Below are 27099 nucleotides of genomic sequence, written 5' to 3'. Positions count from 1 at the left end.
AAAATTGCCAGTGTTAGCGTGTCAGCCATAACATGGTTTTTTTATGGTAGAGGCAATCAATTTGTGCCAGCAGTCATAAAGATCTTTAAGACTAAAGTGATTCTACAATTACTTTATGGTATCTCAATCTGGATCCGTGCTTTCGACCAATCCATCTAACAGATCTAATCGTAATTCCTACGAAAAAGACTGGCAGAACTGTGTTCCATATGCAGTAATATGCTTGGAAACTGGCATGTCTCTATTGGCGACCAGAGCTTGGCTTGCTACTGTCAACCTCTGGCTCCGTCTTCACTATTTCTCTGAACCTGAGAGCTTGTCCCATCATATGCTGTCTGAATATAAATTATCCACCTGGTCAGAGTATATTGAAAGGAAAATCAAGTCTTTGGGCCTATCCCTGGAATCATTGTCCAAATTCAAGTTAAACAAACCATGATCTTGGCATTCCACTTGTAACTGGAAGAGCAGAGTTAACACATGATCAAAGCAAGGCTGAGCAAGAACCAGCCAGCTGGGGAGCAGTAAACCGAGAAAGAGATAGGAATCTAAACGCTGCTCAAGTTCATGAGTGAGGCCATAGATAGGGATCACCATAGTTGTATCACCATACTTGCTATGCAATATGAGCAATTTGCAGTGCCACCCCAAACAGAATTAGGCCCTCTTAACTCCATTGAAATCTATGGTGTTAGAAGGGTATAATTCTGCTTACAGTTGTCCTGACAAGGCAGAGGTTCTCTGGGTTAGCAGAAAGACAGATCAGGGACTGAGATCTTCCCTGTCTTGACACAGTGGTCACCTTAGAAAACCAAGTGGCTGTGATGTCTTAGAGTGCTTTTGCCCAGCTTTTGCACTCGTTCCTGGTTCAGTCAGGTCTATCCACTGTGATCCATGCCTTAGTAACATCTAGACTAGACTACAATGTCTGCACAGGAATCAATATCGCAGAAAGAGGCCCTTCTGACTTCCACCAATCAAAGACATTTGTCTGGTGGGCACATAAGAAAGGGTCTTTTCAGTGGCAGCCCCATGATTATGGAATAACCTCCCTAGAGTGGTGCACCTGGTGTATATCTCCTCTGTCCCCAAACCAGAGAAATACATTCCAAACTACCATTCAATGTCACAGCCAATCACCCTGCCTCAAATAAAAGGATGTTGTAAAGTTACCTCCACAACTAAGAGGAGATGGATAAAGAATAGCAACAGGGTCTCAGTTAATTACTCTCAGCATTTCACAATTAAGGATAGATCTGCCCATCTATCTCTGATTTTTGATATATTTATTTCCATCACTACATTTTGCCATGGAATTAAACCCAAACAAATGGTGACCATATAAACAAAGCTTGTTATTCTATTTGGTCCTTGTATCTGTTAAACTCAGTTTACTATGCTTATGCTAAATTGCTGTTCACCTATACATATGGACTGGTAGCTTCTATTTCACTGTGTCTGAAGAAGTGTACATGCACACAAAAGCTTATACATTGAATTAAGCTGTGTTGGTTTTAAAGGTGCGACTGGACCCAAATTTTGTTCTGCTACTTTAGACATGCTTCAGACAAACTGGTTCACAAATTGAGGATGGTTCAGAGTTCGTGAACCGATGTTCAGTAAAGGTGCCTTCCCTGAACACATCCTGAACTTATCAGACTTATAACCTGTCCTCTCCTGACAGGCTCAAGGTGGCTAACAGTTTAAAAACAGTAGCAATTAACAAACATATCATTTTAAAAATAAAATATATAATAAAACATTTCCATACATATTAAAAGTCGAAGATTGCAAGTTTCTAATTTCTATTATATTAGTTCAGTGAGATTGCCAATGCTGTAAGGTAACAGCCACCTCCCCCTAACCATTGAAGGCAAGTTTGAATAGTTCGGTCTTACAGGCCCTGCAGAACTGTGACAGGTCCCGCAGGGCCCTGATGTTTTCGGGGAGGGCATTCCACAAAGTGGGGGCTATTACCAAGAACGCTTTGGCTCTAGTGCTGGACAATTGAGCTGCTTTCGGTTCAGGGATCTTAAGGAGATTTTGAGACCCTGAATGTACTGCTCTCTGGGGTATGTATGGGGAAAAGCAGTCCCGAAGGTAGACAAGTCCCAGGCCATACAGGGTTTTAAAGGTTATAACCAGTACCTTGAAGCAAATCCGAAACGCCACAGAAAACCAGTGTAACGCTTTCAGCAAAGGTTGAATGTGCTCCCATACAGGTAGCTCCATTAACAACCTGGCCGCTGTTTTGCACAAGTTGCAGCCTCCAAAGTTGAGTCAAGGACAGCCCCATGTAAACGGCGTTACAGTAGTCTATTCTCGAGGTGACCGTCGCATGGATCACTGTTGCCAAGTCATTGTGCTCCAGGTACGGAACCAATTTGGATCCATTCCAGTCCAGTTTCCGCCCGGGCCATGGGACAGAGACGGTTCTGGTCGCCCTCATGGATGATGTCCGGCGACACCTGGATCGAGGCGGTGTGGCAGTATTGCTGTTGTTAGACCTTTCGGCCGCGTTCGATATGGTCGACCACCGGCTGCTGGCCCGCCGCCTCGCCGACGCAGGGATTCAGGGGCTAGCCTTGCAATGGCTTTCCTCTTTCCTGGAGGGTTGGGGACAAAGGGTGGCAATTGGGGGGGAGCTGTCCCAGAGACACTCACTCAACTGTGGGGTGCCTCAGGGAGAAGTTCTCTCCCCGATGTTATTTAACATCTACATGCGCCCCCTTGCCCAGATTGCCCGGAGATATGGGCTGGGTTGTCACCAGTACGTGGATGGCACCCAGCTCTATCTATTGATGGACGGCTGGGCTGCCGATGTTCCTATAAATCTGGACCGGGCGCTGCAAGCCATAGCAGACTGGATCAGGTCGAGTGGACTGAAACTGAATCCAGCGAAGACAGAGGTCCTTTGTCTAGGGCGTGGTGGTCCGGAGGGAGGGATCTCCCTTCCAGCTTTTGACGGTGCGTCACTGATACCAGTGCGCAGGGTCAGGAGCTTGGGAGTGCTACTGGAGTCTTCCTTGACAATGGAGGCCCAGATAGCAGCCACTGCCAAATCCGCCTTTTTCCATCTTAGGCGGGCGAGGCAGTTGGCTCCCTTCCTAGAGCGCAATGACCTGGCAACAGTGATCCATGCAACGGTCACCTCGAGGCTAGACTACTGTAATGCCCTCTACATGGGGCTGCCCCTGTGCCGAACCCGGAAACTGCAGCTAATGCAGAATGCAGCAGCCAGACTGCTATTGGGCCTACCTCGGTGGGAACATGTGCGGGCTGGGCTGCGGGAGCTGCATTGGCTGCCAGTTACTTACCGAGTTCGTTACAAGGTGCTGGTTATTACCTTTAAAGCCCTATATGGCCGAGGACCTGTCTACCTTAGGGACTGCCTCTCTCCATATGTTCCCCAGAGAGCACTGCGATCCAGCTCACAAAACCTTCTGGAAGTACCTGGGCCAAAGGAGGCCAAACTAAAAATAACTAGAGAACAGGCCTTCTCTATAAAAGCACCCCAATGGTGGAACCAGCTGCCGGAAGAGGTGCAGGCCCTACGGGACATTAGCCAATTCCGTAGGGCGTGCAAAACTGCCCTCTTCCGGCTAGCCTTCCAAGATGGAACCTGAAATGAACACCATGCCATCACTAACATCAACAATTGAGATAGCAATAAGATGAGATTATTTTAAATTGATTTTAGACTTGTATATTATGTAAATTTAATGGTAAATTTTAAATGGTATAGAAATGTATAATTGTTTTATTGTTTAACATGGATTTTGCCACACCCTGTAAGCCGCCCTGAGCCTGCCCCGGCGGGGAGGGCGGGATATAAATAAAATGTTGTTATTATTATTATTATTATTATTATTATTATTATTATTATTGCCGTATTCGCCTAAGACAACAAAATGCAGATTCGGCAGTGGCTGCTACCTGGGCCTCCATTGTCAGTGAAGACTCCAGGAGCATCCTAAAGCTCTTGACCCTCGACACTGGCACTAATAGCATCCCATCAAAGGTCGGCAAGGGAATTTCCCTACCCAGGCTGCTGCAACTCAGGTACAGGACCTCTGTCTTCGCTGGATTCAATTTCAGTCAACTCTGCCTGAGCCATTTCACTGCGGCTTGCAATGCCAGGTCCAGATCTTCCAGGGCGCAGCTGGACTGGTCAACAATAGATAAAGCTGGGTGTCATCCGCATATTGGTGACAACCAAGCCTGTTTCTCCAGACAATCTGGGCAACGGGGTGCATGTAGATGTTAAAAACATTGGGGAGAGGACCACCCCCTGAGGGATCCCACATATGAGGATGCCTCTGGGACAACTGCTCCCCTATAGCCACCCTTTGTCCCCAGCCTTGGAAAAAAGAGATAAGCGATTGAAGGGCAAACCCCTGAATCCCCACATTGGCGAGGCAGCAGGACAAAAGCTGGTGGCCGACTGTGTCAAATGCAGTCGACAGATCTAACAGCAACAGCATTGCCGAGCCACCCCAATCCAGATGTCTCAAGAGATCATCCATGAGGGCGACCAGTACCGTCTCCATCCCATGGCTCGGCTGGAAGCTGGACTCTTAACAGCTGACTGTTTAGGTTAGGTTTAGATGCCTGCAAGCCATTAAACTCCTCAGTTTCACTTCTCCACTTTAAAGGGGGGAAATGACAGGTTAAATGGCTCTAAGTCATTTAACCCTCCCTAGGCTCCCCTCCCGTTTCTCCTGGCCCTGGTAAGAGTGGCCAGGATGAAGGGGAAATAAACTCACCAAACCAGCTTGGTTCAGGGGGGGGGGGGCTGTTGGGTCAGTTTGGTGTTCATTTCAGGAGCTGCCCCAAACCCAAACTGATTTTTTTTTTGTTCATGCCTATTCAGACCAACATGGCTACTCACCTGAATCTATGTTATTGTAGTTCCATATCCAGGGGTGGGGTGGGGGGTTGTTTTTGTTTTGTTTTTTGAGTAGGAGCACATAAGAATGCAGTTCTGGCTGGTCTGGCATCAGGGGATGTGGTCTAATATGCAAACGAGTTTCTGCTGGGCTTTTTCTACAAAAAAAAAAGCCCTGTCCTTTTTACATTTTATCATTCCATATAACCTCACATTGAATACTAATGAGTCAGAAGTGTTCTTGAACTAATAGTACTTATTTAAAATAGGAGGCTGTACTTTCTCCAATGCATTAATAAATAAGTGTTGTGTGACAGAGGCTGGAAATTTCAAATCCTTTAGCCTCTTACTGTTACTGAGACAAATACAGATTGCCTTGTCAAGATACATTTCCTATTTTCTTTAAACTCATAAAACATTTTGATTACAGTTGAAATTATCTGCAGCTTGACACAATCTTGTACCATTCTATTAGCACATGTTCTCTTGAAGTACATTCCATTTCTTAAAAAGGCAAAACGTCTGTAAGACATTGATACAAAAATTTATTTTAATATCCCTAGTGTTCCGAGATAGTCCAAATTCTGGGGAACAGCCAGAATGCAGACTTCAGCACTGTGAAATGCAAGAGCCTTAATGAGATGGCAAAGGTCAGGAGAAGGACATTCATACAGATTTCTGCCCATCACTTTCATACTAACACTTTGTAGCACAGTTTTAGGTGTCTGATGCCCTAAGAGAAATTTGTTGAAGTCTGTTTGGTGGGAAAATTTCCTGGCCTTCCTGTCTCAAGCCTAGTTCAAAGTAAATTTATTGTGGCATAAGTTCTGCATGAGCCAGAGCCCACTTTTCAGGTCCTTGAGGTGTAATATTCATTTGGCAGGTTTATTACAAATGTACTTGTATAATGTATACACAAAGAGAAGACTTGTTAGGAGAGGGAAGTCATCACAACAAAAGGCCATAAGGTCTAGTACCTCTCAGGACACAGATGCTTCACACTGCAGAGCACAAACAAAAACAAGATACAGACAAAACTGTAAGCCATCAGTCAGAGTGAGTGGGGACCTCTCTGTTAAGGATTTGCCAATGTTGGACAAATAGATTTACAACTGCTTTCTATAGCAAGCTAGCCACTCCTCATCTCTATTGGGCCCAAAACTAATAGTGTCAAATCTGTAAATGAATTTCATTTCAGCTGTCTCATATTGCAATCTGTCTTGGATAACATATCAACCTGGGTTCTTCTAAGGAACAATGACAAAGGAATAGACGGAATCACAGCAGATCACTCTGCAGGGCAAATGAATAGGATTCCATTACCAAACTGTGGAAGGAAGACATACAGATTAAGACAGTCCTAAAGATAAATCTGGCAACAATAAATATAAAAGGCTTGAAAACTAATGATCATAAATCCACAAGTGTTTACTTATTCCTGTATGGAGGTGGACCAATCTCCTGAGCCTGTAGAGAGCAAACTACAGTAAACTTGACTTCCACAGAGTCTGAATATATAGCACCTGCTGAAGCATGCAGAGAACTGTTGTGGCTAGACCAGTTATTAAAGGACTTTGGAATTGATAAGCAAAAGCCAATTCAACTTCAAGAAGATAACCAGACCTGCATTAAGATTTCTCAATCAGAAAAAAAATGGCTGCATGGGCTAAGCACATTGGTTCGTATGAAGTTTCCCTTAGTGTGTGACCTAACTAAGAAGGGCATAATAGAGATGGAGTACTGTTCAACAGGAAAAATGGTAACCAAGCCTCTATCAAGAGACAGATTTCAAAAACTACAAGATAATTGTAGTTTAATTGGATATGTTTTATTTATTGTTATTGTAATGTTTTAATGTTGTAAGCCAGCCTGAGCCCGCTTTGTGGGAGAGGGTGGGGTGTAAATCACAAATTAAATTAAATTAAATTAAATAAACTTGAGAACTCTTGCATGCCATGTTAAGAAGGGGTGTTGGATATTGTAGCTCTGCATGCACGAGGATCTGGGAGGGAAAGAGTTAAGGGAATTCTCTCAGTACACTTAGCAGTTGGCCCCTCCCTCTCGTTGGTTAGATGCTGCGCCTCTTTGGCCCTTGCTTGCCTTCTGTTGCACCTTGTCTTCTATCTGGGTTTGAAGCTGTAGCAAGTTAATCTTTTTCAAGTTAATCTGTTCACTGTAAGTTAAATGTACCCATATAAACATGCCATGTAAGATCTGCTTCTATTTTAAAAGTAAAATTACTTTATCTTGTTACTATTGGAGTCAGACCATCTTTGTAATTTGTTTGAATAGCATTTCCCTCTCAACTGGGAAATGTAGAGATTTGGGGACACCATGAAAAGCTTCTGTGCTTCCAAGGCAAAATGATAATGTTAAAATATTATCCCAATAGACATTTCCATGCAGATGTGTACACACACACAAACACATGGCAGGCACCACCATATGTACACAGTACTGAGCCAGTCCCTTATCTAGGGGCACTGCAGAGGCCTCTTCTGAAAAAGATACCAGAGAAACCAGCATTAAACAAGAAGGCTCTGATCTATTATTAGCAATTGGTTGATTTTTGTGGGTCTGTGAGTAACAAAGGCATGGAATCACAAGATAACCTCAGGATAAAGCAACTTGCATAAGAGTGGATATCTTGGATCCAGTCTGCTGTGTTCCATTCTTAAAAATGACACCTACTTTGTTTTTCCATCATAAGGCTTCTGTCTGTTTTCCACTTTTTACTGTGACTCCAAGAATCTACTTACCTCTCTCCTCCACCACCTCACATCCTCCTGCCTCATTAGCTGTTACCCAGTTGCTGAATGCTCTGTGAATGTTCCAGAAGAATGTTCTAATTACTGCCAGACTTCAGCAGGGTTAGTGGATTCCCTGGCTGCATTCCATCATTTTTTTTTCTCTGACTGGTTGTGCAAGGGCATTCTGCTCCTCTAGTTTTTGTCTCTTTTTTCTTCAATTATTTCTCCAAGAACCAGTTAACAGTGAAAGGCAGGGAGGTTAATAAAGCCATTGTGTGACATAATATGATCTACCAGTGAGGCAAGGACCACATTGGTCAAGGACCTGCTTTTCCAGACCTCATAAGAATTCCTCTCCCCACTTTTCTTCCTCCAAACAACCTAAGGACCATTTTTAATTTTAGGTGCTTTCTCTGGTGCCACCACTAGAAGGAAACATACTTCTTACCTACTGTCGGGGGGGGAGGGTGTAGAAAAAGCCCAGCAGGAACTTATTTGCATATTAGATCATACCGCCTGATGTCACCATTGTTTCACACAATTGTTTTCTACAAAAAAGCCCAGCAGGAACTCATTTGCATATTAAGCCACTACCATCACCCCAACACCAAGCCAGCTGCATTCCTGCTAAAAAAAAAAAGCCCTGTCTACTGTTTTCACAACCCAAGTCATAAACAGCAAACCCTCAGTCAGTTTGGTGTAGTGGATAAGTGTGTGGACTCTTATCTGGGAGAATTGGGTTTGATTCCCCACTCCTCCACTTATAGCTGCTGGAATGGCCTTGGGTTAGCCATAGCTCTGGCAGAGGTTGTCCTTGAAAGGGCAGCTGCTGTGAGAGTCCTCTCAGCCCCACCCACCTCACAGGGTTTCTGTTGTGAGGGGAGAAGATATAGGAGATTGTAAGCCACTCTTGAGTCTCTGATTCAGAGAGGATAAGGTATAAATCTGCAGTCTTCTTCATCATCATCCCTAAAAGTTGCTATGAAAGTTATCATGTAAATTAACAACAACTGCCAGAAATTTTGCCATACACAAAGTAGTTTGATTATCTCTGAGAAACCAGAATGATTTTGCTTCCGAAGAGACAAAGTCCTGATTACATAATGGAGAGATCAGTTCAGCTCATATATCTGAAAATCTGGGTCAGTCAAAAAATATGAACCACAGAATCGATTTTGTTGTTGCCACAAGTCTATCTGAATATGGAATTCCACTGAATTGTCCTAACCACTACTGAAGGTAGGGCATTCAGGCACACAATCATAAATGCCCTTCTGAAGTTTGGAAGAGTTAGCTCAGATAAATAACTTGGCATTTTTGTTGGAAGGAGAATGCCTCCTGAGAAAGATGAACACACTCTATGGGCTCTAATCAAGCAGCCTTGGCAGTAGGGGTTCTGCCGCTGAAGGCAGACCCCTGCACCATGCTCCCCCCCCCCCCCGCAAGCTCCCTTGAGGGAAATCTGAAAGTGACATCATCACACAGGATGGGTGAGCGGGTGGGGCCAAGGGAGTGAAAGGCGGAGCACAAAAGTGCTACCACACCACCATTTTCCCCTACAGTATGCTCTTTGGAGGCTTCCCTAGAAGCCTCTGAAGAGTGCACTGTTTTAGTGGTGCCTAGTCGCTTTCGGGTTGAAAGCGACTGAGTGGCACCACCGTTTGGCAGTTTTTAACCTGAAAGCATCAAGGCACCACTAAAACAGTGTGCTCTTTGGAGGCTTTCTTAGAAGCCTCTGAAGAGTGTAGTATACTGCGTAATGCTTCTCTGAGCCTGCCTTCAAGGCTCGGAGGCAGGCTCAGAGAAGCACTCTGCAGGGGGAAGAGGGGAGTAAGGGGGCACCTGGTGGCACTTACAAGGCAGGATAGTGCTTGAGGCAGCTGCCTACCCTGCCTACTCCCATGGACCAGCCCTGTATTCAAGGTACTCTCATAATCAAAGTTCCTCAAACATCTTCTAATGAGCTGCATCAATTCGTGTCTACTCATTGTTTCTATTTCATCATGGGTAATGCTATAGATTTTGCTCATAGTTTTTAAAGTTCCTACTTTAATTGTCAATATTATTTTTATTTTTACAATGCTGTAGTTGTTGTCCATATACTTTAATTTTTCTAACCATGAAAATAAATTTTAATTAAAAAAAACCCAAGTTGGACCATCACATAAGTGATTGGGACAGATTGCGGGATCATAAATTATCATACTTGGGCATTTATTATAAATCTATGCAAATTTATTTAAATAAAATTGCATAAATTTGAAATATTTATGATTTCTAAAGGAGCATGTGCCCTGTGTAATATTGTCTAATTTCTCCAATATGCGCAACCACTTTGTTATATATTTAAGATATTCCTGATATGGAACTGCTTGGGAGACACCCATAGTGATCTTATCCATAATGCAATGATCCCAAATAACTGAGTACCATTGAATAATACTAGGGGAGTCTATAGATTTCCATTTTCATGCTATACATATTTCGGCAACAATCAATAATATTAAAATCAAGTATTTTCAGATATGAGGAATGTTGCTATATTGGCAATTATTTAATAAAACCATATCTGGGTTCTCTGGGATTGTATATCCAGTCAGTAATCTGATTTCCTGTAAAATTTGGCTCCAGAAGCTTTTGATCACTACAGAGTGCCACCAACAGTGAATTAAGGATCCTATATTGCCAGTTTCCCCATCACATGGGGGAGGAGTTGTTTAATCGAATGATGTATTTGTTGAGGTGATTCTGAGTTTGAATTTAGGACTCTAATTTTCAGATTGAATGCTCTTCCCCAGGCCTTTGCTTTAAAGGATATCTCATCAACTTCAGCTGTCAGAGCTATTCCAGGCACACACTGAGGAATTCCCAAAATATTGTATAGGAATCTTAATAGTGGTCTATCAATGTTGTCTATTACTCTAGCATTAAATACTTTAACTGCCGCAGAAACATACTAGCCACCAGAAGAGTAATAAAATCTTTAGATGGCCTTCCCAATATTCATAGCAACTCTTACAAGAGAGTTCAAAGGCACCATCCAAGAAAGGCTTGCTTGAAAAATAATTCCTGATATTTAAAGTGCTGAGAACCCAGACAAAATGTGATCCACTGGAGAAGGAAATGGCAACCCACTCCAGTATCCTTGCCAAGAAAATCTTATGGACAGTAACAAAAGGCTAAAAGATATTGCACTGAAAGATGAGCCTCTCAGGTTAGAAGGTGCCCAATATGTTACTGGGGAAGAGTGGAGGGCAAGTCCAAGTAACCACAGAAAGAATGAAGCGGCTGGGCCAAAGCTGAAAGGATGCTCAGCTGTGGATGTGTCTGACGGTGAAAGGAAAGTCCAATGCTGCAAAGAACAATACTGCATTGGAACATGGAATGTAAGATCTATGAATCAAGGTAAGCTGGATGCAGTCAAACAAGAGATGGCAAGACTGAACATCAACATCTTGGGAATCAGTGAACTAAAATGAATGGGAATGGGTGAATTTAACTTAGCGGATCACTACATTTATTATTGTGGGCAAGAGTCCCATAGAAGAAATGGTGTGGCCTTTATAGTTAACAAGAGAGTGAGGAAGGCAGTAATAGGATACAATCTCAAAAATGACAGAATGATCTGGGTCCGTATCCAAGGCAAACCATTCAATATCACACTAATCCAAGTCTATGCCCCAACCACTGATGCAGAAGAGGCTGAAGTGGACCAGTTTTATGAAGATCTACAACACCTTCTAGAATTAACACCAAAAAAAGATGTCCTCCTCATCATAGGGGACTGGAATGCCAAAGTAGGAAGTCAAAAGGTAACCAGAACAATTGACAAGTTTGGCCTCGCAGAACAAAATGAAGCCGGGCAAAGGCTAATAGAGTTTTGTCAAACTGGTCATAGCAAACTGGTCAAACAACCTAAAAGGTGACTCTACACATGGACATCACCTGATGGGCAACACAGAAATCAGATTGATTATATACTCTGCAATCAAAAATGGAAAAGCTCCTTACAGTCAGCAAAAACAAGACCTGAGGCTGACTGCGGTTCAGATCCATGAGCTACTCATTGCAAAATTCAGGCTTAAACTGAAGAAAACTGGGAAAGCCATTAGACCATTCAGATTTTACCTTGATCACATCCCTTATACAGTGAAGGTGAAGAATAGGTTTAAGGAACAAGAGTTGATAGACAGAGTGCCTGAAGAACTATGGACGGAAGTTCGTGACATTGTACAGAAGGCAGCGATCAGTACCATCCCAAAGAAAAAGAAATGCAAAAAAACAAAGTGGTTGTCTGATGAGGCTTTACAAATAGCTGAGGAAAGAAGGAAAGCGAAAGGCAAAGGTGAAAAGGAAAAATTCACCCAACTGAATGCAGATGAGAGAATGCAAGGAGAGATAAGGAGGCTTTCCTGAAGGAACAATGCAAAACAATAGACGAAAATAATAGAATGGTAAGGACAAGAGATCTCTTCAAGAAAATTGGGGAAATCAAGGGAACATTTCATACAAAGATGGCCATGATAAAGGACAAAAACTGTAGGGACCTAACAGAAGCAGAAGAGATCAGGAAGAGGTGGCAAGAATACACAGAAGAATTGTACAAGAAGGACCTCAATGTCCTTGACAACCATGACAGTGAAATCGCTGACCTTGAGCCAGACATCCTGGAGTGCGAAGTCAAATGGGCCTTAGAAAGCATTACCAACAACAAAGCGAGCAGAAATGACAGTAGCACAGTTGAGCTATTCAAAGTCCTAAAAGATTATGCTGTTAAAGTGATGCACACATTATGTCAACAAATTTGGAAAACGCAACAGTGGCCACAGATTGGAAAAGGTCAGTTTATATCCCAATCCCAAAGAAGGGTAATGCCAAGAAATGTTCAAACTATCGCACCATTGCACTCATTTCACATGCCAGCAAGGTTATGTTAAAGATCCTACAAGTTAGACTTCAGCAGTACGTAGATCGGGAACTACCAGAAGTTCAAACTGGATTTTGGAGAGGTAGAGGAACTAGAGATCAAATTGCCAACATTCTCTGGATTATGGAGAAAGCATGGGAGTATCAGAAAAACGTCTATTTCTGTTTCATTGACTATGCTAAAGCCTTTGATTGTGTGGATCACAACAAACTGTGGCAAGTCCTTAAAGAGATGGGAGTACCAGACCACCTCACAAGTCTCCTGAGAAAACTGTATAAGGATCAAGAAGCAACGGTCAGAACGGGATATGGAACAACTGATTGGTTTAGAAAAGGAAAAGGAGTTCAACAAGGATGTATATTGTCACCCTGCTTATTTAATTTATATGCAGAGTACATCATGCAAAATGCTGGCCTGGATGAAGCAGAAGCAGGAATTAAGATTGCCAGGGAAAACATCAACAATCTCAGATATGCAGATGATACCATTCTAAGGGCAGAAAGTGAGGAGGACCTAAAGAACCTCTTGCTGAAGGTGAAACAGAAGAGCACAAAAGTAGGCTTGAAACTCAACATTAAAAAAAAAAACTAAGATCATGGCATCTGGACCCATCACACCATGGCAAATAGAAGGGGAAGACATGGAAGCAGTGACAGACTTCACATTTCAGAGATCCAAGATCACTGCAGATGCTGCAGATGTAGCCATGAAATTAAAAGATGTTTGCTCCTCGAGAGGACTGCTATGGCAAACCTGGGCAGTATAATAAAAAGTAGAGATATCACCCTGCCAACAAAAGTCCATATAATCAAAGTGATGGTATTCCCAGTAGTAATGTATGGTTGTGAGTGCTGGACCATAAGGAAGGCCAAGTGCAGAAGAATAGATGCTTTTGAGCTATGGTGCTGGAGAAGAATCTTGAGAGTCCCTTTAACTGCAAGAAGATCCAATCAGTCAGTCCTAAGAAAATCAACCCAGACTGTTCCCTGGAAAGTCAGATGCTGAAGCTGAAGCTCAAATACTTTGGCCACCAAATGAGAAGGGAGCACTCACTGGAGAAGATCCTGATGCTGGGAAAGACAGAAGGCAAAAGAAGAAGGGGATGGCAAAAGATGAGATGGCTGGACAGCGTTACTGATGTAACAAACACAAATTTGAGCAGACTTCGAAGGATGGTGGAAGACAGGAGGGCCTGGCATGACTTTGTCCATGGGGTCGCAAAGAGTTGGACTTGACTGTGTGACTGAACAGCAACAACAAAATTTGCTCCATAGATTGACCTGCTACTGACCACTTGTACTTCTTTATCCAAAGGAAACGCAGCTTTTCCAGAAACTAAATCCAAGACACCCAAGGGTTCTTTTTCATTTTCAATATGATTCTTCAGTCCTTTTCCTACCCAATTTATTCTCAGTATAGGGCAAACTCCTGGTAGTCAAGCTTGTCTTCACAATTGTATTTATGCTAGTTCTATTTGTCAAGGAATACTTAATATCTGATATTTTAAGAAGCAATGACATGAAGTGTGAATTTCTTTCTAGCTCTTTTGTTGCAAAGGAACTTTTATACAGTTAAATATTTTCTGACACCAAACTGATCTGTATAAACACATTATTAGTACAGCAATCGGTGTCAAAAGAATGGGAAAGACTCAGATATATGTCACTTCCATGGGCAACCCAAGCATACGGACCCATTAAGAAAACCAATACATCACTATTTGCAGAAATATGAATTAATTACATCCTGTCCTTGTTGACAACCACTCATCACCATACATCGATGCCCAATGTTATTTTTCCCCTTCAAAAAATGAATCCATTTCATATATTTTGCTGAGGCAGTGGGGAGAATCTCATGACGGAGAAGGCTTTCTTTCCCACCAGATTTCACTGCTGCCCCAGCTACACTTACAAACTGGGCCCCAAGTTGGTTTGTTTTTAAAAACTGCATACAACTACAGCAGTCATTCAGTCAGCATCCACATTACATACAACAATGACCATATCAATGTTGAAAAGTCCCCTGCATATATCACGACACTGAATATATCATGACACTGATTTCCATGTAGTAATACGGCTTTCACATTGCTCACAAGACTTATCCTTAACCCCTAACCCTTATCAATTGTGCTTGGTGAAATTACAAGGAACTATATGATATTATAGTCAGGAAACACAAATTAGAACCCCAATATTACAGACAATGACTCTTCAAGAACAACAATAAGAATAAGCTCATCAGTCTTGATTATCTTCATCCTCGCAGCCTAAGTGGATAAGAATAATGACAGGAGAGTTGCCTACAGTGATAAATGTTGGCACAAAGCCCTTGCATTGTATGGAAGGGCCATATTACCTGTGCAGAAAGGCCCTCTTGAATAATTCAGTTTTATACCATTTGAAGAAAGCCAGGAGAGTGGAAGCCTTCCTGACCTCCTTAGGCACACCATTTCATAAAGGAGCCACAATGGAGAATTTATTTATCATTTTATTTATTTATCTATCTGTCAAATATATGTTCCACTTCCTCTCCAACGAATGGGACTTGAGGTGGCAGAGAAAGCACATGCATAGGCGGTTGTTGGTTTTGCTCATTTGCAGGATGGCATCTGTAGAAGGCCCTACTCAGATGAGCAAAGCTGTTGTAGTGGGGCACAAGGGGAGAGGCACTCCCACAAATAAGAGGAACCAAAGTCATGAAGGGCTTTGTATGGCTGATAACCAGTACCTTCAACTGAGCCTGGTAACAAATAGGCAGCCAATGAGTATCTGCAGAATGGGAGTAATATACATGCTCCATTTAGGGCTTCCAAGTCCAAATCAAGAAATATCTGGGGACTTTGGGAGTGGAGCCAGGAGCAAGGGAGTGACAAGCATGATTGAACTCTGAAGGGAGTTCTGATAATCACATTTAAAGGGACCACACACCTTTTAAATGCCATCTCTCCATTTGGAAATAACAAAGGATAGGGGCAACTTCTTGGGGCTCATAGAATTGGACCCCCTGGTCCAATCTTTTTGAAACTTGGGGGGTGTTTTGAGGAGAGACACCAGATGCTATCCTGAAGATTTGGTGCCTCTACCTGAAAAAAACCCAGCCCCCCCAGAGCCCCAGATATGATAGATTAATTCTCCATTATACCATCTGGGAAACAATCTCCATAGGGAATAATGAAGTGCCAAGCACACATTTCCCTACCCCCCACCTTTCTGATGACCCTGAAGTGGGGGGGAGGGCCTCCAAACTGGAGGATCCCCTGCACCCAACTGGGGATTGGCAACTCTAGCTCTGTTTAGTTTATGATAGGGTTTCCCTGAGCTGCAGCATTCTGTACTACTTGGAGTTTCTGGGTTGATTTTGAGGGAAGACCTATGTACAGCAGTCCAGTCTCAATGTTACTGTGACATGGATCAAGAAAGATCAGCCATATAAAGGTAAGGGCCATTTTACAGGCTAAGCTGATTTGGCAGAAAGCATTTTTTGCAGCTGCATTGACTTGTTTCTCCAATAATATGGTTGGACAGTATAAGTCCAAGATGTTTACCTGAGTCAGCAAGGGACAGTTGAATACCATTAAAAGTGGGGAGAACATCATTCAAGGCCTCCACCTTACCTACCAGCACCACCTCTGTCTTTTCAGGGTTTCCATTTCAGTTTTTTCACCTTTAGCTACTTAACCACAGCAGGCAGCTATTTAGGATGTCTACCGCATCGCCAGGAGAATCAGATAAGGATATCATCAGCATATTGATGACAACTGAAAATAACTCCATGTCTTATAGAAGATGGTGCAGAATTGTTTTCTGTTGCTCCAGAAGGTCAGACCAAAACCAATGGGTTGAAACTAAATCAAAAGAGGTTTTGACTAAACATTAGGAAGAACTTCCTAACAGAGCAGTTCCTCAGTGGAACAGGCTTCCTCAGGAGGTGGTGGGCTCTCCTTCTTTGGAGGTTTTTAAACAGAGGCTAGACAGCTATCCGTCAGCGATGCTGATTCTGTGAACTTAGGTAGAACATGAGAAAGAGGGCAGGATGGATTGTATCAATGCTTAGTTCTCATGGCCCTTTCTTACACATCCAGGAAAATGCTGTTCCCCACTTTGGGGTCAGGCAGCAATTCTTCTCCAGGCGCGTTTGGCCATAGATCCTGGAGGGGTTGTGTGGGTTTTTTTGCCATCTTCTAGGCATGGAGCAGGTGTCATTGGGGAGGGGAGAGAGGTATTTGTGAATTTCTTGCATTTATTTATTTATTAATTTAATTGTGCAAGGGTTTGGACTGGAGGTCCCTTCCAACTCTGTGACCCCAAAACTACAAATAATTTGATCTAAGGGCTTTATATAGAGATTGAAAAACATGAGGGATAGATCTGTACCCTATGTAATGTATGTACAAATATGATCTATACCCTGTGTGTTTTAATCTTGAGTGCTTTTTAATTTGAGTGTGTATTTAATGTATTTTACCCCTGTTGATTAGGATTGTTAACAATTTATGCCCTCACAACTTGGTCGCAGCATTGTCAGCCACCTTGAGTTCAGTGAGATAAGGTGGGATAGAAATGTTTCAAATAAATAATTGAACCTTTTCACAGTTGACCTACACTGCTTATTTTAACAGAACCGGAACCATTCAGGAAGATGCTGGTTGCTCCCGTATTTGAAATTCAATTTCTTCAGTTCCTTCACTTCTTCCAAACAGTAACAGCTGAGATGTGGTAATGAAAGAGAAGGGATTTCTTCTGTCAAGGACGCCAAGGCAGTGATAGTTCAGAACTTATACTGACTACTTGGTTCATGCTTTTAGCTGTGTTTTAAATATAACTTGTCATTAACATCTCAGCTTTACCTCTGTGCTGAAGATCTGGGTGCTCACTGGGAAGTGGTTTCTTGGCAGCAGCCGTCCTGCGATATATCACGTGCGTCCTACCTTCTTCCTCCTCCTCCTGCTTCCCCTTTTGCAGAGGTTCAATGAAGAACTCGTCCTTGTCTGTGCGAATCATGCCAGCCTGAAGTGACAGGGCAAAAAGATTGAACATTTCAAATTACTGCCCATGCAGCAGACGTTTTGAATAAGCCTTTACAATATGCTTAAGCACACTTCAGCGCTCTCCCGAGAGCAGTCAGAATGCAAAGAGTAAGCAAGGTGAATTCTTTATTAGAGCAAGAAAACACAACATCAGTGTCTCAGCTTGACAAGGAAGGACAGCAGTAAAGCATTAGACTGAAGGGATTTCTTCAGGAATCTAATTAGCAAAGGCTGAGATTAGGCTATGGAAAGACAGGGAGTCTTGATCAAGCCTTCAGTGCAAGAGTTAATGTTACATAGCATATTATTTTTTATCAGTCATGTTCATTGAGATGGCATCTGTTTGTGTAGGAGTATGCAAGCAGAGAACTCTTAACAGCTGGAAATTTCCTCCCCTGAGCTTGCAAATCCTGTACAACTGAAAAAGCTTCCATATTCTTGTGCAAATACAAGTTGATCCAATAGAAGAAACCACCTGTCTCAGTTTCACCGCCTGTTCCCTAAGACAAGCACAGCAGCCATGGTTTTGTCAGCCTGATGGTTGCTTCAACATTTGTATGAATATTACTATGTAAAAGCAAGACAGAGTTTTAACTACACAAAGGTACAGAATCATCCCTGTTTGTACTACAGAGGTAGAATGATGACATAGGTTATTATAGACTGAAAATGACTAGCTCCAGATGACTAATTAAATTTATTTATTTATTTTATTTATATCCCGCCCTCCCCACAAAGTGGGCTCAGGGTGGCTTACAGGGTTTAAAATTCAGGTGATTAAAGCTTCTTCAAGGGCAGCCCCACATACTGTGTGTTACAATAGTCTAGTCTAAGTCCAAAATTACAGTGGTATGGATCAGCAATGCATATAAATTTGAGATTGAGTTCTCTACCACCTGGGTCAACACTCTCAAGGGCTCAACAGTCTACTAGAGCAGGGATGTGTTTGAAGTGGCTAAAGATGGAAGAATATTTTAAAGTATTTGAGGATACATACGCCATAGATTCCATGGAAATGTCTTATTGACTATCAACAGTTATGAATATGTTTCATTGACTCCAGTAGTACTTGAACATGAGAAACTGTGACATGATAGCATACCAATGAGAAAAGAATGCCTGTTTTGACCATTCCCCATTATCACACAGCCTCTGCCCTTCCCTTCCACCGTTCCCACTCTGTAGCTATAGATGCCTGATGTCTATCCTCCTATCCTCCAGCAGCTTAAGAGTCAATCCTATTCTACCACTACACTGAGAACCATGTTGAATGTGACATCAATTCAGGATGAAATCAATCATCCTTCTTTCTAGCCAAGCTCAATTACATGTTTCAAATCTATAAAGATCCTTTCCTGAAGTTTTAATTTGGGATTTCGAGGTACAAAATAATACTGATATTTGGTATAAAGTAGCAAAATAAATGGAAATAATTACAGAACAACTAGGTACACCGATCCAAGCAGCAAAGTCCAGCAACCTACAGTAAACAAACTATAATTGACAAACAAGCTATAATTTCCTCTCAGTCATCATGCTGTCTTGCAAAAGAAAATGTAGTTTGTTTAGGTTAAATGGAGCAACTTGTTAGAGAAAAGGCACACAAAATATTGAACAAGCTATCCATATGAAATTAAATGACTGCTGAAATAACCCAAATGTATGGCATGGTTTTGTTTTTGTTTTTAAAAAAACCCTTCTGTGCATTATATATAATCATAATTTTTCTTTATAATAGCTAAAGCGTGCTACCGCACGCTCAGGTTTTGGTATGGAAGCTCAGAAATTTGCTGCTCTTCCCAGATAGACTGGGCTCCTGGTTTCTTGTTACTGCTGCCTGCTCCTTCTAGTACACTGACACAAGCATACCTCTAGAGGGAGCACCATTGTCTCACATGCACAGGCACAAATATATAGTATTATATTGGCAATAACAAGAAACAATGGATGAAGCAGGAGGCCCTGATTGGTCCAACGGGACCACACAAAGAGAGCCCCCAGATCTGGCCACGTATCTGTTTCCTACCTCAGGCTCTCCCAAGGTGTGTGATGTGACATGCATTAAATCCAGACTGCATTTCAGTAAAATTCCATCCAAGTTGAAGGCAAACTGGAAGCAGCCTAAATGGGTCTACTGGAAAGTGCCCAAATGAGTCACTCCCTCACTTCAAATTCCAAAAGTGTTTTAACAGTTGCCTATGTTAACCCACCCTTAATGCAGGGAAGGATCTAGCCAGCAATCACCTTTATCTGATCTTTTGTCCACCCTCCAGACCAGCAAATGACCAGTACATTCCAGTCACTAACCCCCAGGTTTTCCTCTCCCCTTTGTTTCGTGTGTTCTTGTTATACATAAATTTTCTTGCCTAGTAATAAAATCCAGATTAACCAACAGAATTCAAACTCTTTGGCTCAAATCCAATCTTGGCACTGGAGCACATTGGCAACCCTGATTCCAGCATTTTTATTGTATAAATATAGCCTTCTAAACCACAGAACTCTGCAGCAGTTTTTCTGTTCATCCACCTTCTGCCCCTATGCCTTATCAAAGGAAAAATTCCCAGAGATTTAGAGCCAGTCTTGTCACTGCCCCACTTTTCTTCCTTTTCCCTTTGATCACCACCTGGGATCACCTGGCTCACAACATTGCTGTGTGCTCTCCTTTGTTCTCCTTCCACTCCAAACCCTTCAGAACTTCCATGCTCTTTGGACAGGATCATATGTTTTTAATTGGCTCATTCTTTTAGTAAACTGTTTAGGGGTTAGGTTGTTCAGCTATTAAGGCTCTCTCTCTCTCTTTTCTGTGTGTGTGTTTGGAAGACAATACAATTCTTGGTGTGCTTCCTGTTCTCCTTTGCACTAGTTTTCTAAATAAAGATTTAAACTTTGATTCTATTTTCTGCCAGTTTATTTCTGGGAATCTTCTCATTCCCCTAGCAAGGCTCAACCCACATTTGGGACACTATTATACATAGGCAGTGCTCCCTTAACATATTTTTTAGTATAACATATGTGTTTTTCTACTTACTATTCAATGGGGATGTTCCAAACATCTAGGGCTATACATGGGTAGGCCATTTGGGTGGCAGCCCTAGGCGTTTAAGTAAAGAAGTAGCAGAGATAGAAGGGAGTTGCTCAAATCAATAAATCTATGTAGTACTCTCTCTGCTCCACTGTTTAATAAATACTATTTCCTTAATCTTATCCAAGTTGAATCACAAATATCAACCTTCAAAGCTGGCTGATCTTTTTTTAAAAAAATTAATCTTGCATGCACTAAAGAAACCCAAGCCTCAGGGCCCACTTTCTCTTATTCTCCAATACACTTGAAGAAGTGCTGTGTCAGTGATGTTAACTGTTTGAAAATGGGCTGAGATTGCAAAAGAACCGCACAAGTAAAAAGTAAATATTTCCTTGTTTTGCTTATTGATCACACAAGCCAAACTGCTACATGCAATATTTCATTCATATACCATTGTATGTACTATGACTATTAGCATTGTCAGATTAGCACTGCAAAAAGCATCTGAGAATGGCAACAGATGCTCCTACAAGTTTCTTCTACATATGAGCAGCTATTGGTCTTCAACCAAGGCACCCCATCTTTGAACTATACAATAGCATACCAAGGGAGGTGCGGTTTGCCCCAGGTGCAGTTTAAGAAAAGCCTTTGAAAAGAGGCCCTTGAAGCCAGCATCCTGCTAACTTCAGCTTGAACATTTTCCCTTTCTATTTTTAAACTGTTTAAGCCTTTGCTTTTTAAAACTCTTTCATTATCATCACTAGCACTGAGTGGATTTTACCCAGTCCGGAATTATTTAACTTGGAGAGATCCCCCTCTCCATTTCTAACAGACGGAAGGAAAAAGAAACCTAACAGCTTGGCCTGAAATCTTTATTAGTGGAAAACAGCAAGAGTTCAATAGCATCTTAATGTAGAGTTGCCAAGTCCCAACTATTCCCCAGCAGGGGAATTAGGGGCACATTCTGGGAAGGGGCGGGGCTGTCCTCAATGCAAGGACATCATGTAGAATGACATCATCACGCCGGAAATGCAGGGCTGCACACACATGCTGTTCTCCAGCTTTCCCCAACCATTTAAAGGAATCTTCCCTTTAAATGGTTGGGAGGGAAACAGGTACTGGGCACTGCCCTTCCAAGTCCTGATCGAGGCTAGGAAGGCAGGAGCAAGTGGCTCCCGCTCTCTCAGAGAGAGAGGGCACTGTGCTCTGCTGCCTTTCCAAGCCTCAATCGAGGCTTGGAAGGCAGGAGTAAGCGGTTCCCTCTCTCTGAGAGGGTTGGTGCTGGGCGCACTTGCCGTGCAAGCCACAAATTTGTGGCTTGGAGGGTACGTGCAGCCTGTGCCCATGGCAAAAACAGAACATATAAGGAGGGTATGAAGTTCCAACCTAGGATCAGCATAGGGGTAGTACATAAACACCTAGTTTCTTTAAATGAAACTAAGTCCTCAGGGCCAGATGACCTGCATACAAAGGTACTAAAAGAGCTTGCGAATGTAATTTCTGAGCCTCTGGCTATTATTTTTGAGAATTCTTGAAGAACAGGTGAGGTGCCAGAAGATTGGAAGTGGGCAAATGTTGCCCCCATCTTCAAGAAGGGTAAAAAGGAGGATCCAGGTAACTACAGACCCATCAGCTTGACATCTATACCTGGAAAAATTTTAGAACAAATCATCAGTCAGTCCTGGAACATTTAGAAAGGATGGCTGTGGTTACTAAGAGGCAACGTGGGTTTCTCAAGAAAAGTCATGTCAGACTACCTTGATCTCTTTTTTTGAGAAAGTGACTATCTTGTTGGATCAGTGTGAGAAAAAGTTCCCTAATTTCAGAACATCGTAGTCACCCGTTTGGTTGCCAGGGTGCCTGGAGACTCAACTCACACACATCTGCCAGGAGAACGTGGGTTTTGTCTACCAGAATGTAAGGGATTTATGTGAGTACTAAAAGCCACAACGTTGCAGCAGCACTCGGTATCTCTGGAAGAGTGTTAACCAGGAGGACAGATGGGTTTCCAGTCGCTCTGTGCGATCACTATCTCAGCCATTGCAGCGGAAGAAGTTGCGCAGGCAGGAACTGTCCAGGCAAGCGGTTTCCAGCCTTGACCATAGAATTCATATGGGAAGGCTAACATCACCAGCAGCTATCTTCCTGCAGTGCCAGACTCTATTACAGCGAAGCAGGAGGCTCACGTACTCAACAGATGTCACCTACGCATAAGGCAATCAAGCTTATCTTAGGTGTGGATCCTGTCAGTCTGCCTAAGCCTTTGTCCAACAGAACCCAAGACAAAGGATGGTGCCAGTAGAGGAATGAAGAAGAGAAAGAACATCTTCACCCAGAGCCAAGTTTCTTTGTATAGATTGGGTGTTACCTTAGGTAACAATTTGGCCATCTATTGTCACCTTTTAGATAAGTTTCGGTAGCCTTTTAATCACCTCCACCCCAATAATTTCTCCCATTCTTTCCCTTAATGGTCATCTTGGAGCCTCCCCCTTGGCCCATTGTTACCTGGAAATCCAATCAGGTAACCAGGGTCAGGTCTGCTCATTGGCCAGGTATGGGCATCCAATCATGTGCCCCCAATAAACTGGCTATTGGCTACCGCATAAGTCCAGCCCTTCTGGTCATTGTGGAGTCTCCCCTTTTTCTGAGGTCATGTACCAGCTGACCACCTGTCATCTGCCCCTGTACCTCCCATCCCCTAAGGGCTCAAGGTAGTCCTTATAACCTGTGACCCAGCTTCCCACAGGTGTGCATCTAGCAGTACCCCATTCCTGCTGTTTAGATACATCCCCGATTTTTGGCCACTTGAGGGTCCCTTCCCCCTAGTCCTCTTTTGTCGCCATTGGAGCCTCCCTTGAAGACTACAATTGGTAATTATCACCCTGTTTGTCCATCCTTATGTTACCCCCATGCATTTCTCTCTATTTTTGTTAGGACTGTATGTGTGTTGCATGTATTCATTACCTTGTATGTGCGTTCTATATTTTGCTGTAATAAATTTTTAATTGTTTTACTTAATGTCTTAGGCAAATTTGGCAATAATTTCTGGATGTGGAATCCTGTATACATAGATTCTAGATCCTTTTTAAGCCAAAGGTGCCCACCTGTCAATTCCCCAACCTCTTTTGAGGGCATTTTGGCTTATATCAGAGGAATGCTGTAGACATAGTTTATCTTGATTTCATCAGTAAGGCTTTTGATAAGGTTCTACATACTATCCTTGTTGACAAGTTGGTAAAAGGTGGTTTGGATTCTGTTACCGTTAGGTGAATCTGTAACTGGTTGACAGGTCACACCCAATGAGTACTTGTGAATGGTTCCTCATCCTCTTGGAGAAGAGTGACAAGTGGAGTGCCTCAAGGATCTGTCCTGGGACATGTTTTGTTCAACATCTTTATCAATGATTTGGGTGAAGGAATAAGCCAAGGTGAAGGAAGAAGCTGTAAGCCGCCCTGAGCCTGCCTTGGTGGGGAGGGCGGGGTATAAATAAAATTTATTATTATTATTATTATTATTATTATTATTATTATTAAGGGAATGCTTATTAAATTTGCCAATGATACTAAATTGGGTGGTGGTGCAAATACAGTAAAAGATGGAAACAAGATACAGGATGTCCATGACAGGCTGTAAAACTGGGCTAAAACCAATAACATGAACAGTGATAAATGTAAAGTTCTGCATTTAGGTAGAAAAAATCTAATGCATGGTTATAGGATAGGGGAGACTTCTCTTAGCAGTAGTAGGTGCAAAAAGGATCTAGTGGACCATACGCTGAACATGAATCAACAGTGTGATGTGGTGGCTAAAAAGGCAAAAGCAATTTTGGGCTGTATCAACAGAAGTATAGTGTCCAGATCATGTGAAGCGATGGCATCACTTTGCTCTGGTAAGACTTCACCTCAAGTATTGTATCCAGTTTTGGGTACCACATTTCAAGAAGGATATAGTACAAGATGGAACATGTCCAGAGGAGGGCAACAAAGATGGTGAGGGGTGTGGAGACCAAGTCCTATGAAGAAAGGTTGAAGGAGCTGGGCATGTTTAGCCTGGAGAGGAGGTTGCTGAGAAGTAATATAATCACCATCTGCAAGTACTTGAAGAGCTGTCATATAGAGGATAGTGCAGAATTGTTTTCTGTGGCCCCAGAAGGTAGGACCAGAACCAATGGGTTGAAATTAAATCAAAAGAGTTTCCAACTCAACATTAGGAAGAACTTCTTGAATGTTAGAGAGTTCCTCAGTAGAACAGGCTTCCTTGGGAGGTGGTGGGTTCTCCTTCCTTGGAGGTTTTTAAACAGAGGCTAGCATCTGACAGCAATGAGGATCCTGTGAATTTAGGGAGAGGTATTTGTGAGTTTCCTGCATTGTGCAGGGGGTTGGACTAGATGACCCTGGTCCCTTCCAACTCTTGATTCTATGATTCTAAGGTTAAAGCAGAAAGTGCCAAAGCAGGATAACAGCTGAACATTAAAAAGACAAAAGTAATGACCACTGGGGAATTATACAACTTTAATGCTGAAGAGGAAGAAACTGAAATTGTTCAAGAATTTCTATTCCTTAGCTCCAACATCAATGAAAAGGGAGACTGCAACCAAGAAATCAGAAGGAGATTGAGACTGTGAAGGGCAGCCATGAAGGAGCTAGAAAAGATTCTTAAGTGTAGGGATGTCCCACTGGTGACCAAATATTCCCCATTACTATGTATGGGTGTGAAAGCTGAACAATGAAGAAAGCTTCAGAAGAGTTTTAGTGATACTGTGGACCACCAAAAATACAAATAAGTGAGTTTCAGATCAAATCAAGCCTGAAGCTAAAATGACTAAACCGAGGCTACAATACTTTGATCACATTATGCAAAGCCAAGAGTCATTGGAAAAGACAAATAATACAAGGAAAAGTAGCAGCAGAAAAATAAGACCCAACACGAGATGGATTGACTCAATAAAGGAAGCCATAACCCTCAATTTGCAAGACTTAAGCATGGTTGTTAATGACAGGACATTTCGGAGGACACTGATTCATAGGGCTGCCATAAATCAGAAGCACTTGCCAGCACTTACAAACAAATGAAAACCAATGTATTCATATTCACCAACATAAAATATTCCTTACCATTTGCTGCAAAGGCAAATATACTCTCTTAACCTTCTATACATAGACATTATCCCCCAAAAGAAAGTGTTATTTGCCACAAACATACTAAAAAGTCAGTGAAACAACCACTATTGTTCTCACCAAGTGCTTGTTTGTAGAAAGAGCCCAGCAGGAACTAATTAGCATATTAGGCCACACCCCCTGGCATCACTATTGTTCCACACAGGGCTTTTTTAAAAGGGCCCAGCAGGAACTCATTTGCATATTAGGCCATACACCCCTGACACCAAGTCAGCCGGAACTGCGTTCATGTGCGTTCCTGCTGAAAAAAAAAACAATCTCTGGTTCTCACAGACTCCTAAAATGTCACTAAAGTGTCTTTAATCCACTTAACTTCCTTTAAAAGTTTAATTCACCAGCATCTTTGGAATTGACAGCAATCTTTAGGTTTTACAGTTTTGAGGTCTTCCTACTAATTGAATGTCTCCTCCGGCTGAACACTCTGCAAGCGCCTTAATTGTCTCCTCATTCACATTCACATCACAGCTTCATGTTCTAGACTCATAATGAAGCAAACCTGCACAGCATCTACAGCTGCTTCTCAAAGGCTCCCGAGTTCAGACCCAGACTGTAGCTCCAGCTTTAATTAATGCTCATTTTCTCTTCATTAGTACAAGCACATGTAAGTTTTGTTATCACCACACACACTGAGATCTACATCTCAGTTTTTGAACATGCAATAAGGAATTCTTCCAAACATACCAAATAAAGCTGGTCTTTAATCTATGCTGATGTGATTGTAGGAACTACCCAAAAATGAGAATGGGCCCAAGACTAGCACTGCTGCTGCCACTGCCCTGAGAAATAAATCCTACTAAAGTGAACTGAATCTATATTTCCCAGAGCAATTTGAGAATTGGGCTGCACATAGGGTTGCCAAGTACAATTCAAGAAATATCTGGGGACTTTGGGGGTGCAGCCAGGAGACATTGGGGGCAGAGCCAGGAGCAAGGGTGTGACAAGCATAATTGAACTCCAAGGGAGTTCTGGCCATCACATTTAAAGGGACAGCACACCTTTTTAAAACCTTCCATAGGAAATAATGAAGGATAAGGGCACCTTCTTTTGGGGCTCATGGAATTGGACCCCCTGGTCCAATTGTTTTGAAACCTGGGGGGTATTTTGGGGAGAGGCACTAGATGCTATACTGAAAATTTGGTGCCTCTACCTAAAAAAAAAATGGTGCCTCTACCTCAGAGCCCCTGATACCTCCAGATCAATTCCCCATTATACCCTAAGAGAATTGATCTCCACATAGAGAATAATGAAATGCCCAGCAGACATTTCCCCCCCTCTCTTGTGTTTCTGGCGACTCTGAAGCCAG

The 27099-nt window shown here is 42.4% G+C and overlaps 1 protein-coding gene across 1 annotated transcript in view; it reads right to left on the bottom strand.

Annotated features, from left to right (window-relative positions):
- Positions 1 to 27099, bottom strand: part of ADAMTS2 (ADAM metallopeptidase with thrombospondin type 1 motif 2) — a 450208-nt gene that overhangs the window by 251184 nt on the left and 171925 nt on the right. The window contains exon 3 of the mRNA XM_060240368.1: positions 17418 to 17577. Coding sequence (XP_060096351.1) covers positions 17418 to 17577 — 160 coding nt within the window. The remainder of the gene's footprint in view (positions 1 to 17417; positions 17578 to 27099) is intronic.

This window comes from Heteronotia binoei, chromosome 5 (assembly GCF_032191835.1).
Source record: "Heteronotia binoei isolate CCM8104 ecotype False Entrance Well chromosome 5, APGP_CSIRO_Hbin_v1, whole genome shotgun sequence".
Taxonomy (NCBI): Eukaryota; Metazoa; Chordata; class Lepidosauria; order Squamata; family Gekkonidae; genus Heteronotia; species Heteronotia binoei.
Note: the sequence above shows the minus strand (reverse complement) of the source record. Positions and strands in the feature narration are given on the sequence as shown.